The sequence below is a fragment of the Scyliorhinus torazame genome, chromosome 21 (genome assembly GCF_047496885.1).
Source record: "Scyliorhinus torazame isolate Kashiwa2021f chromosome 21, sScyTor2.1, whole genome shotgun sequence".
Classification (NCBI taxonomy): Eukaryota; Metazoa; Chordata; class Chondrichthyes; order Carcharhiniformes; family Scyliorhinidae; genus Scyliorhinus; species Scyliorhinus torazame.
Window position 1 is genome coordinate 134,041,223 of NC_092727.1, and position 12,772 is coordinate 134,053,994.

At 51.8% G+C, this 12,772-nt stretch overlaps 1 protein-coding gene across 2 annotated transcripts in view; it reads right to left on the bottom strand.

Annotated features, from left to right (window-relative positions):
- Positions 1–1,548: 1,548 nt before the first annotated feature.
- Positions 1,549–12,772, bottom strand: part of cntnap1 (contactin associated protein 1) — a 107,580-nt gene continuing 96,356 nt past the window's right edge. For both annotated transcript variants that reach the window (XM_072487709.1, XM_072487710.1), the window contains one exon: positions 1,549–3,159. In XM_072487709.1, the coding sequence (XP_072343810.1) occupies positions 2,969–3,159 (191 nt within the window). In that variant the 3' untranslated portion in view covers positions 1,549–2,968. The remainder of the gene's footprint in view (positions 3,160–12,772) is intronic.

Below are 12,772 nucleotides of genomic sequence, written 5' to 3' on the forward strand. Positions count from 1 at the left end.
CCTCAGTACTGACCCTCTGACAGTGCGGCACTCCCTCAGTACTGATTCTCTGACAGTGTAGCGCTCCCTCAGTACTGACTCTCTGACAGTGCAGCGCTCCCTCAGTACTGACCCTCTGACAGTGCAGCACTCCCTCAGTACTGACTCTCTGACAGTGCGGCACTCCCTCAGTACGACCCTCTGACAGTGCAGCACTCCCTCACTGCTGACCCTCTGACGGTGCAGCGCTCCCTCAGTACTGATTCTCTGACAGTGCGGCACTCCCTCAGTACTGACCCTCTGACAGTGCGGCACTCCCTCAGTATTGACTCTCTGACAGTGCAGCACTCGCTCAGTGCTGACCCTCTGACAGTGCGGCACTCCCTCAGTACTGACCCTCTGACAGTGCAGCACTCCCTCAGTACTGACTCTCTGACAGTGCGGCACTCCCTCAGTACGACCCTCTGACAGTGCAGCACTCCCTCACTGCTGACCCTCTGACGGTGCAGCGCTCCCTCAGTACTGATTCTCTGACAGTGCGGCGCTCCCTCAGTACTGACCCTCTGACAGTGTAGCGCTCCCTCAGTCCGGACCCTCTGACAGTGCGGCACTCCCTCAGTACTGATTCTCTGACAGTGTAGCGCTCCCTCAGTACTGACTCTCTGACAGTGCAGCGTTCCCTCAGTACTGACCCTCTGACAGTGCAGCACTCCCTCAGTACTGACCCTCTGACAGTGCAGCACTCGCTCAGTATTGATTCTCTGACAGTGCCGATCTCTCCCATCACTGACATTGATGGTTTCTGAATGAAGCAGTCACTGGGGAGGAATAAAAACATTCAAGGAATCAGCTCTGTTGCCAAAAATCTAAACCTAAAGGAGCTGAATTCCCCTCAGTGATGCCAAATGTTTAATATACACATTTCTCTTTGCCACTTTGCTCGGATATTAATGTTGAAACTGAGCTTGTGACTACATCAGCGTCACACCTGCTGCATTTTGCACTTGAGCGAAACCAAGTCAGTCTCCACTCCATTCCGATACGGTCATGTCTCATCAATCTGGTTAATTCATCGCCTATCTGCCCACTGACCCACATTTCCCATTCTGCCAGCGCATCCATTCCAAAATCCTGACAATACTCGCCACCTCCTCGCACCGCCGCCTCCTCCTCGCACCGCCGCCTCCTCCTCGCACCGCCGCCGCCTCCTCGCACCGCCGCCGCCTCCTCGCACCGCCGCCTCCTCCTCGCATTTTTTTTTTTTTACACAGAGGGTAGTAGGTGCCAGGAACTCGCTACCGGAGGAGGCGGTGGAAGCAGGGACGATAGTGACATTTAAGGGGCATCTTGACAAATACATGAATAGGATGGGAATAGAGGGATACGGACCCAGGAAGTGTAGAAGATTGTAGTTTAGTCGGGCAGCATGGTCGGCACGGGCTTGGAGGGCCGAAGGGCCTGTTCCTGTGCTGTACTTTTCTTTGTTCTTTGGTTCAGTTTGGAGCTCAATCTCAATGCCAGTTAGCCCTGGATTACAACCATTTTTTAACATGCCCAGCAACCAAACTATTGATGGCATGAGTTTAATACATAAAATGCACAAATAACAGAAACATTAATAAAACCGTTACATCAACTGGAAAGACAATGTTAGACACAGTGAGAAAGGCACAGAGGCAGACAGAATAGAGTGAAAGGGTGAAGGGAGAGAGATGGGGTGGCCAGGAGGAGAGGGAGAGGCACCAGTTTGTGGATTAAATCCTCTTCAGGACACACTTTGCATTCTGTCAGCGTTCTTTCCACTTGTTGACATTAGTGTCAGTTCAATCATCCAGCCAATGGTGTCAGAACAGGAAGAACCTTTTCCAGTTTTGTGGGGGGGGGGGGGGGGGGGGGGGGGGGGGGGGGTAAAACAACCTCAATCCAGTCTAGACTAACGCAGTCTAACAGCCTGAATCCAGTCTAGACTAACAGTCTGACAATCTGAATCGTGTCTAGACTAATACCCCCTGTGACAGCCTAAATCCAGTCGAGACTAACACCCCCTCTGACAACCTGAATACCGTCTAGACTGACAGCCTGACCCCAGTCTAGACAAACATTGTCTGACAGTCTAGACTAACACTGTCTGACAACCTGAATCCACTCTAAACTAACACCTCCTCTGACAGCCTGACTCCAGTCTAGACTAACACTGCCTGATAGACTATATGCAGTCTAGACTAACACTGCCAGACTAAATCTAATCTTAACTGACATGTGTGCTTCTAGTTTTTTCAACAATGGCAGTATTGCTGCCGGCCGATAGGGCAGATATTCTTGGTGTGACCCAACACTGGACGTTCTGTCGCTGAATGTGAGAGTGGGCCGTGTGGAGGAGGGTGTGGGGGCAACATTGGCTCACAGCCATTCACACAAAGCCCAGTCAGAGGCCTCATCATCTGCTGCACCCTCTCAATTTCATTTGCTTCACTCACTCCAGGATGTTACAGCCATTTACAAAATATTACAATAGGATTTTTAAACAATGTTGACTCATATTTGACAAAAAAGTAAAAATACAATGCAAGTGATTGTGTCTGTCAAAGTGAGGTGCATATTGCAGATATTGGGCATGCACTAGGTTAGCCAATAGTACAGCAGTGCATCGATTATAGTTTTAACAAGGATCCCAGTCCCCGTGTAACTAGCAGCAATAATTCATAAATAGATATGTTTATACTCATTTGTATCCTTAATTAGCAGCATTAGATTCCATATGAACTTTAAAAAAAATGCCAATTAGAAATATCTCCTCAGGTGAGAATACAGCACATTTTACCATAACCATGTGTTTTGGCTTTGTAAATTATTTTGCCTGTTTTTCTGTAAATAAACCTTGTTCACAAATCAGGAATGTTGATCAGTTGAGACAGTAGAACATGGAGCTCCATCTTAATCAGAGATTTTCTTAACACTGTCTCTTGGTAAAACACAAACTCAGTTTCAACTATTCGGTTTTAGTCTCTTCCAGGATCTGTGGAAGGTTCTGGTCCTTCTTCAGTGAGGTGTGTTTGGGACTCTTCGAAGGCTCGAGGGGTTTGGCCTCATTAGTGTGATAGCTGCCCTTGTGACGGTAATAGTAGAGGAAGATGAGCACCAAGAGGGCGAGGATGGTGAAGAGGATGACAGCGACAATGACTAGAGGAGAAAAGGACATAAACCAGGTTAGTGGAAAATCAAAGCACATCATTGCTGCCCATCTGGGCTCAGAAACTAGCACTTCTCCCAGAGCCTGGCAAAATAAGGTTGTTTATACTCTTTCCCAAAAAATATATCAAACAAGGGGCTGGATTCTCCGTTTTCAGGACTATGTCCCCACGCCGTTGTGGAAACTGGTCTTTTACTCCAGGAAAACTGGTGTCAAAAGGTCACAGATCCACCATTTTGCAGGGGGCCAGCAGGCAGCAGCCGATATGGCCCCCAGCACTTCCGGGTCAGAGGCCACGCATGCGCGGGGCGGTGGCCTCCAGCAGCCACGCGTGCTCCATGACAGACTCAGCCTGCGGACCTGGACCGCTGAAATAGTGCCCCCGATCGGCCGCTCGCCCACCCCGGACCGCCCGCACACATAGCCCCCAATGAGGCCCCTCCCCCCCTCCGATCGGCCCTCCCCCGACTGTGGCGGCCCCGGACTGATTCGGACCAGATTAGAACCATGCCGCCGGGAACCCGGTCGGTCAGGGATGGAGAATAGCGGGGCAGGCCTCAGGCCTGAGGTGGTGAATACTCGGTGCGGCGTACTCCACGAGTCCGCCGCTTTTCGGGGCACCGGACCCGATTACGTGCGGGAAAGTTGATTCTCCGCCCTGTCACCGAACGCGATTTCGGAGTCAGGGTGTCAGGGTGCGGAGAATCCAGCCCATCATCTTTTCTGAACAGATTCGGGCTGAAGCATTAAACCTAGAATGACATGTTTGGTCCTGGTCAGAGACACAAAGAATATTTTCCAGTTCAGGAATCAATCCATCAGGGAATCCTTGACCCTGACCCACCTTCTCCTCCCCTCCCAATATGCCCTCCGAGGGTCAGTATTTTCACTCGTGACGACCACAGGGATGAACAGATGCAGTGATGTATTGTCTAGGTGGTAGTCAGCTGCAGCCTGTCAGCCTGTTAGCAAAGCAAACAAGAGCCTTAAGGCTATTGGGACTCCTTCACACAACTTTCCAGAAGCTCTTGGAATTGCTGCCCAACTAACCAAGCTCAGGAGATGCCCCCTGTTGTGCCCCTGGCTCCTGGCACCAGACCCGATCTGTTCAGAGTCCATGCCAATGGCTCAAGACAACAAAGTGAGGTGGGTGTGGGACGGCAGGGTGCACGGGTGGGTGTGGGACGGCAGGGTGCACGGGCGACATGGCCCAGATACAGGCGAGGCAATAACCAGGACCCAACGTTACTTCTCTGCTTGTTCTTGAGAGCAGAAAATGAGAAAGAAAAGGAAGTGAAAGGTTTACAAACCAATTATCAATATTAAACCACGGCTGCAGGTCACAAATAGATAAAGCTTTAAATAGTGGGGCAAAGAATCACAAGAGAGAAAATATGGTAACAGGAAACAACAAAGTAATAGAAGAGGGCAGCAAATGGGTAATAAACAAGATAGTGACAGAAAGGGACGGAACGTACAAACGTGAGAGTGGGCATCGCAAAAAACTTCACAAAAAATAGTTTACGGCCTTATATCTGAATGCTTGCAGCATTTGTAACAAAATGGGTCAATTCTTAGCACAGATGGCGTTAAATCTGTGACCTGACCGGCTTACAGAGACATAGTTGAAAAGTGACCAGGGTTGGCACCTGAATGTTGAAGGGTATTTGAATTATTGGAATGACAGGATTCTAGGAAAAGGCAGGAGAGCTCTGTTAATTAAAGGTGACATTAGTTCAGTATTGAGAGATGATCTTAGCCTGAAAGATCAGAATATAGAATCAGTTTGGGTAGAGATGAGAGAATAATAAATGTAAGAAGTTGGTGAACCTATAGAATTCTTTACCACAAATATATTTGAGAAGGAAATGGATTTCTGGACACTAAATGCATCAAGGGATATGGGGAGAAAGCAGGAGTATGGCATTGAGATAGGTGATCAACCATGATCATATTGAATAGCGGAGCAAGTTGGAGGGACCACATTGTGGGCGTTGCTGGCTGGGCAATACCCATCCCTACTTGTCCTTGACAAGGTGGTGGTGAGCTGCCTTCTTGAATTACGATGTGGAGATGCCGGCGTTGGGACTGGGGTGGGCACAGTTAGAAGTCTCACAACACCAGGTTAAAGCTCCAAAAGCTTCTGATGTCAAACAAACGTGTTTTGATTTGATTTATTGTCACATGTACCGAAGTACAGTTAAAAGTATTTTTCTGCGGCCAAGGAAAGTACACAGTACGTACGTAGTAGACACAAGAATAACCAACAGGGAACAGTGACAAATGATACATCAACAAAACAGTGATTGGTTACAGTGCGGAACAAGGGGCCAAACAAAGCAAATACATGAGCAAGAGCAGCATAGGGCGTCGTGAATAGTGTTGTTACAGGGAACAGTCCGAGGGGGAGTCGTTGAGGAGTCTTGTAGCTGTGGGGGAGAAGCTGTTTCTATGTCTGGATGTGCGAGTCTTCAGACTCCTGTACCTTCTGCCTGATGGAAGGGTCTGGAGGAGGGCAAAGCCTGGGTGGGAGGGGTCTCTGACAGTGCTGTCTGCCTTCCTGAGGCAGCAAGAGGTGTATACTTTAACCTGGTGTTGTGAGACTATTTCTTGAACTGCTGCAGTTCCAGAGGTGGAGGTACCCTCACAGTGGCTTATGTTAAAAGAACCACTAGGCAATCGCAATGATAAGGTTTGAAAGTGAGAAGCGTGGGTCCATAACTAGTGTTTTAATCCCAAATAAAGGTAACTGAGGTTATGAAGGCTGAGCTAGAAACTGGTTTAAAAGTAGAGCTGCAGTGGCAGACCGTTAAGGAGATTTTTAATAATTCTTAGCAAAGATTTATCCCAATGACGGAAAATCGCCTCTTTGAGAACGATGTGCCATCCATGGCTAAATAAAAAAGCCAAGGATAGCACTAAATTCAAAGAAAACAACAAATCTGCAAAGATTTCTGGTAGAGCAGAGGATTGGGCAGACTTTAAGAACCAAAGACAGAGGGTGAGATTCTCCGCCGGCGGGATGCTCCGTGTGCCGGCGCTCGGGGGGGGGGGGTTCCCGACGGCGTGGGGCTGCCCCACAACGGGAAACCCCATTGACTGGCCGGCGTAACGGAGACTCCCGCCGGCGGGTCGGGGCAGGAATGTGGGGCTGCGGGGAGGAGAATCCCGCCGGCGGGTCGGGAATGTGGCGCTGCGGGGAGGGGAATCCCGCCAGCGGGTCGGGGCAGGAACGTGGGGCTGCGTGGAGGAGAATCCTGCTGGCGAGTCGGAGCGGGAATCTGGGGCTGCGGGGAGGAGAATCCCGCCGGCGGGTCGGGGCGGGAATTTGGGGCTGCAGGGAGAAGAGTCCCGCCGGCGGGTCGGGGCGGGAATCTGGGGCTGCGGGGAGGAGAATCCTGCCAGCGGGTCGGGGCGGGAATCTGGGGCTGCGGGGAGGAGAATCCCGCCGGCGGTCGGGGCGGGAATTTGGGGCTGCGGGGAGGAGAATCCTGCCAGCGGGTCGGGGCAGGAATGTGGGGCTGCGGGGAGAAGAGTCCCGCCGGCGGGACAGGAATGTGGGGCTGCGGGGAGGAGAATCCCGCCGGCGGGACAGGAATGTGGGGCTGCGGGGAGGGGAATCCCGGCGGCGAGTCGGAGCGGGAATGTGACGATGCGGGGAGGAGAGTCCCGCCGGCGGGGCAGGAATGTGACGCTGCGGGGAGGGGAATCCCGCCGGCGGGGTCGGGGCGGGAATGTGACACTGCGGGGAGGGGAATCCCGCCGGCGGGTCGGGGCGGGAATGTGACGCTGCGGGGAGGGGAATCCCGCCGGCGGGTCGGGGCGGGAATTTGGGGCTGCGGGGAGGAGAGTCCCGCCGGCGGGTCGGGGCGGGAATTTGGGGCTGCGGGGAGGAGAATCTTATAAGATCAAAAGATACAGGAGCAGAAGTAGACCATTTGGCCCATCGATCCTGCTCTGCCATTCATTGACATCGCCCAACATTCTCGACCATTGCTACACAAATATCAAGGGCGCCTACCGTTCCATCCCCCGACCGCACTTTGGGAAATCAGACCATAAGACGGTGCTCCTTCTCCCGGCATACAAGCAGAAACTCAAGCGGGAGAATCCAGCTAAGAAGGTCGTGCAGTGCTGGTCCGAGGAGACAGAAGAGCTCTTGCGTGACTGCTTAGAGACAGTGGACTGGTCCATATTTAAGAACTCAGCGACCAACTTAAATGAGTATGCCACCATCCGTCACAGACTTCATCAGCAAATGTGTGGATGACTGCGTGCCAAAGAAAGCAGTCCGTGCGTTCCCCAACCGGAAACCATGGCTCAATCGCGAGATTGACTCCCTACTGAAGGACAGATCTGAGGCGTTCAAGGCAGACGACCCTGACCTACACAAGAAATCCAGGTACGACCTCCGCAAAGCGATCCTGGGTGCCAAGAGACAATATTGGACCAAACTAGAGTCACAGACAGACTCTCGGCGATTGTGGCAAGGACTAAACAACATAACGGGCTACAAAGCGAAGCTGAACAGTATCTCTGGCAGCAGCTCACCCCTCCCCGATGAACTCAATGCATTCTATGCTCGGTTCGAGCAGGTAACCAACAATCCGCTGGCGAGTGCCCCAGCAGCCCATAATTCACCCATACCCACCATCACAGCTTCCGAAGTCAGATTGGCCTTCCTGAAAGTGAACCCTCGGAAGGCGTCGGGTCCAGACGGGATCCCTGGTCGTGCATTCAGAGCCTGCGCGGACCAGCTGGCAGAGGTATTCGCAGACATCTATAACCTGTCCCTACTTCGTTCCGAGGGCCCCACCTGCTTCAAGGAGTCCACCATCACACCGGTGCCAAAGAAGAGCCAGGCAACGTGCTTCAATGGCCCTGACATCGATCATAATGAAGTGCTTCAAGAAGCTGGTCAAAAGGCACATCAACTCCATACTCCCAAGATCCCGAGATCAACTGCAAATCCCACACCATCGCAACCGGTCCACAGCAAACGCCATCTCACTGGCCCTACACTCATCCCTAGAGCATCTCGACAACAAGGACTCTTACATCAGACTCCTATTTATTGTCTACAGCTCCGCCTTCAACACCATAATCCCAGCCAAGCTCATATCAAATCTCCAAAACCTAGGACTTGGCTCCTCACTCTGCAACTGGATCCTCGACTTTCTGACCCACAGACCACAATCAGTAAGGATAAACAACAACACCTCCTCCACAATAGTCCTCAATACCGGGGCCCCGCAAGGCTGCGTACTTAACCCCCTACTCTACTCCCTGTACACACACGACTGCGTGGCAAAACTTGACTCCAACTCCATCTACAAGTTTGCTGATGACACGACCAAAGTGGGTCAGATCTCTGATTTCTCCCTCTGTGTACATAAACAGGCGCCGGGGTGTGGCGACTAGGGGCTTTTCACAGTAACTCCATTGCAGAGTTAATGTCAGCCTACTTGTGACAATAAAGATTATTATTATTATTCAGTGGACCGGCTTCTGGAGCACCACACAATTACTGATGTACATCAGGTGGAGGCAGGAACCCCCAGGCGGGACAGCAGTGGGAAGGCTGGGTCCCAGCCTGATGCTGAGCCTCTGGTCACCCGGAGCTGATGGAGACGATAGGGAGCAGCCGGGACATTCAGAGGGAGATGTCAGCATCACTCCAGCAGGTCCATTGCCGCTTGGAGGAGTCCCAGAGGCTACGGGCACAGGAGATGTCGGTGACAATGAGTGGCACCGAGGCCAACACTGCCAGGGTGGTGACCGCAGTGGAGAACCTGGTGCACGACGTTGGCACCAGATGTGTGGGCGGCACCCTCGGGTGAGTGGGGGCAGCACCCTCGGGTGAGTGGGGGCGGCACCCTCGGGTGAGTGGGGGCGGCACCCTCGGGTGAGTGGGGGCGGCACCCTCGGGTGAGTGGAGTGGCACCCTCGGGTGAGAGGGGAGGCACCCTCGGGAGAGTGGGGGCGGCACCCTCGGGAGAGTGGGGGCGGCACCCTCGGGTGAGTGGGGGCGGCACCCTCGGGTGAGTGGGGGCGGCACCCTCGGGTGAGTGGAGTGGCACCCTCGGGTGAGAGGGGAGGCACCCTCGGGTGAGTGGAGTGGCACCCTCAGGTGAGTGGGGGCGGCACCCTCAGGTGAGTGGGGGCGGCACCCTCGGGTGAGTGGGAACGGCACCCTCGGGTGAGTGGGGGCGGCACCCTCGGGTGAGTGGAGTGGCACCCTCGGGTGAGAGGGGAGGCACCCTCGGGAGAGTGGGGCGGCACCCTCCGGAGAGTGGGGCAGCACCCTCCGGAGAGTGGGGCAGCACCCTCGGGTGAGAGGGGCAGTGGTGTACACTTGTACGAGAAGGTGGTGATTATTGGTTTCTTGTCATGCTACGGCGAGATCCCGATTTCGCCGACGGAAGCGGCTGGTCGGATTGCAAACTGTTTGGCACCTGGCGCGGATCTCGTTTTTGGCCTCTCCCGCTATTCATCGGCCTCGTTACGCTTGAGCAAGTGTAACGAGGCCAGAGAATCGTGCCCTGGTCTCCTTATTTGAAAAAAGATAGAATTCCATTCGGAGCAGAGAACATTCACTTGGCTCTTTCCTCAGGTGTGGAGCGAATCTTATGAAGAAAGGTTAGACACATTGGGCCTGACCCATTGGAGTTTAGAAGACTGAGCTTTATTGAAACATAAAAGATCCTGAGGGTGTTTACAGGGTGGCTGCCAGAGAATGTTTCCTCTTGTGGGTAAACTCAAACTCGGTGACAGTTTAAGAATAAAAGGTGGGCAGCACGGTCACAGTGGTTAGCACTGTTGCTTCACAGCGCCAGGGTCCCAGGTTCGATTCCCCGCTGGGTCACTGTCTGTGCGGAGTCTGCACATTCTCCCCGTGTGTGCGTGGGTTTCCTCCCACAAGTCCCGAAAGATGTGCAGCTTAGGTGGATTGGCCGTGATTAATTGCCCTTAGTGTCCAAAAAGATTAGGTGTGGTTCCTGGGTTACAGGGATAAGGTAGGGGTGTGGGGCTTAAGTAGGGTGCTCTTTTCAAGGGCCGGTGCAGACTTGATGGCCGAATGGCCTTCTTCTGCACTGTAAATTCTATAAAACTATGTGTCCCTTTAAGACAGAAATAGTTTCCCCTGAAGGGTGACCGATGTGCACAATTCTCAGTGAAAGTTGGTCATTCAATTTATTCAGGCTGCGTCGAACAGATTTTTGTTAAACCCAGGGAGTCAAAGGTTATGGGGGCCAGACAGGAGGTGGAGATGAGATCACAGATCAGCCCTGATCTCACTGAATGGCGGAGCAGGCTCGAGGGGCCGGATGGCCGACTCCAAATACTCCATGTGGAACATAGGACATAGAAAAATACAGCACAGAACAGGCCCTTCGGCCGACGATGTTGTGCCGAACCTTTGTCCTAGATTAATCATAGATTATCATTGAATTCACAGTGCAGGAGGCCATTCGGCCCATAGAGTCTGCACCGGCTCTTGGAAAGAGCACCCTGCCCAAGCCCACACCTCCACCCTATCCCCATTACCCAGTAACCCCACCCAACACTAAGGGCAATTTTGGACACTAAGGGCAATTTATCACGGCCAATCCCCTAACCTGCACATCTTTGGACTGTGGGAGGAAACCGGAGCACCCGGAGGAAACCCACGCACACACGGGGAGAACGTGCAGACTCCGCACAGACAGTGACCCAAGCCGGAATCGAACTTGGGACCCTGGAGCTGTGAAGCAATTGTGCTATCCACGATGCTGCCGTGCTGCCCTTAAGAACAAATAAATCTACACTATATCATGTTACCGCAATCCATGTACCTATCCAATAGCTGCTTGAAGGTCCCTAATGTTTTCGACTCAACTACTTCCACAGGCAGTGCATTCCATGCCCCCACTATTCTCTGGGTAAAGAACCTACCTCTGATATCCCTCCTATATCTTCCACCTTTCACCTTAAATTTATGTCCCCTTGTAATGGTTTGTTCCACCCGGGGAAAAAGTCTCTGACTGTCTACTCTATCTATTCCCCATATCATTTTATAAACCTCTATCAAGTCGCCCCTCATCCTTCTCCGTTCTAATGAGAAAAGGCCTAGCACCCTCAACCTTCCCTCGTAAGACCTACTCTCCATTCCAGGCAACATCCTGGTAAATCTCCTTTGCACCTTTTCCAAAGCTTCCACATCCTTCCTAAAATGAGGTGACCAGAATTGTACACAGTACTCCAAATGTGGCCTTACCAAAGTTTTGTACAGCTGCATCATCACCTCACGGCTCTTAAATTCAATCCCTCTGTTAATGAACGCGAGCACACCATAGGCCTTCTTCACAGCTCTATCCACTTGAGTGGCAACTTTCAAAGATGTATGAACATAGACCCCAAGATCTCTCTGCTCCTCCACATTGCCAAGAACTCTACCGTTAACCCTGTATTCCGCATTCAAATTTGTCCTTCCAAAATGGACAACCTCACACTTTTCAGGGTTAAACTCCATCTGCCACTTCTCAGCCCAGCTCTGCATCCTATCTATATCTCTTTGCAGCCGACAATAGCCCTCCTCACTATCCACAACTCCACCAATCTTTGTATCGTCTGCAAATTTACTGACCCACCCTTCAACTCCCTCATCCAAGTCATTAATGAAAATCACAAACAGCAGAGGACCCAGAACTGATCCCTGCGGTACGCCACTGGTAACTGGCATCCAGGCTGAATATTTGCCATCCACCACCACTCTCTGACTTCTATCGGTTAGCCAGTTCGTTATCCAACTGGCCAAATTCCCCACTATCCATGCCTCCTTACTTTCTGCATAAGCCTACCATGGGGAACCTTATCAAATGCCTTACTAATATCCATGTACACTACATCCACTGCTTTACCTTCATCCACATGCTTGGTCACCTCCTCAAAGAATTCAATAAGACTTGTGAGGCAAGACCTACCTCTCACAAATCCGTGCTGACTATCCCTAATCAAGCAGTGTCTTTCCAGATGCTCAGAAATCCTATCCTTCAGCACCCTTTCCATTACTTTGCCTACCACCGAAGTAAGACTAACTGGCCTGTAATTCCCAGGGTTATCCCTAGTCCCTTTTTTGAACAGGGGCACGACATTCACCACTCTCCAATCCCCTGGTACCACCCCTGTTGACAGTGAGGATGAAAAGATCATTGCCAACGGCTCTGCAATTTCATCTCTTGCTTCCCATAGAATCCTTGGATATATCCTGTCAGGCCCGGGGGGCTTGTCTATCCTCAAGTTTTCAAAATGCCCAACACATCTTCCTTCCTAACAAGTATTTCCTTGAGCTTACCAGGCTGTTTCACACTGTCCTCTCCAACAATATGGCCCGTCTCATTTGTAAACACAGAAGAAAAGTACTCGTTCAAGACCTCTCCTATCTCTTCAGACTCAATACACAATCTCCCGCTACTGTCCTTGATCGGACCTACTCTCGCTCTAGTCATTCTCATATTTCTCACATATGTGTCAATGGCCTTGGGGTTTTCCTTGATCCTACCCGCCAAAGATTGTTCATGCCCTCTCTTAGCTCTCCTAATCCCTTTCTTCAGTTCCCTCCTG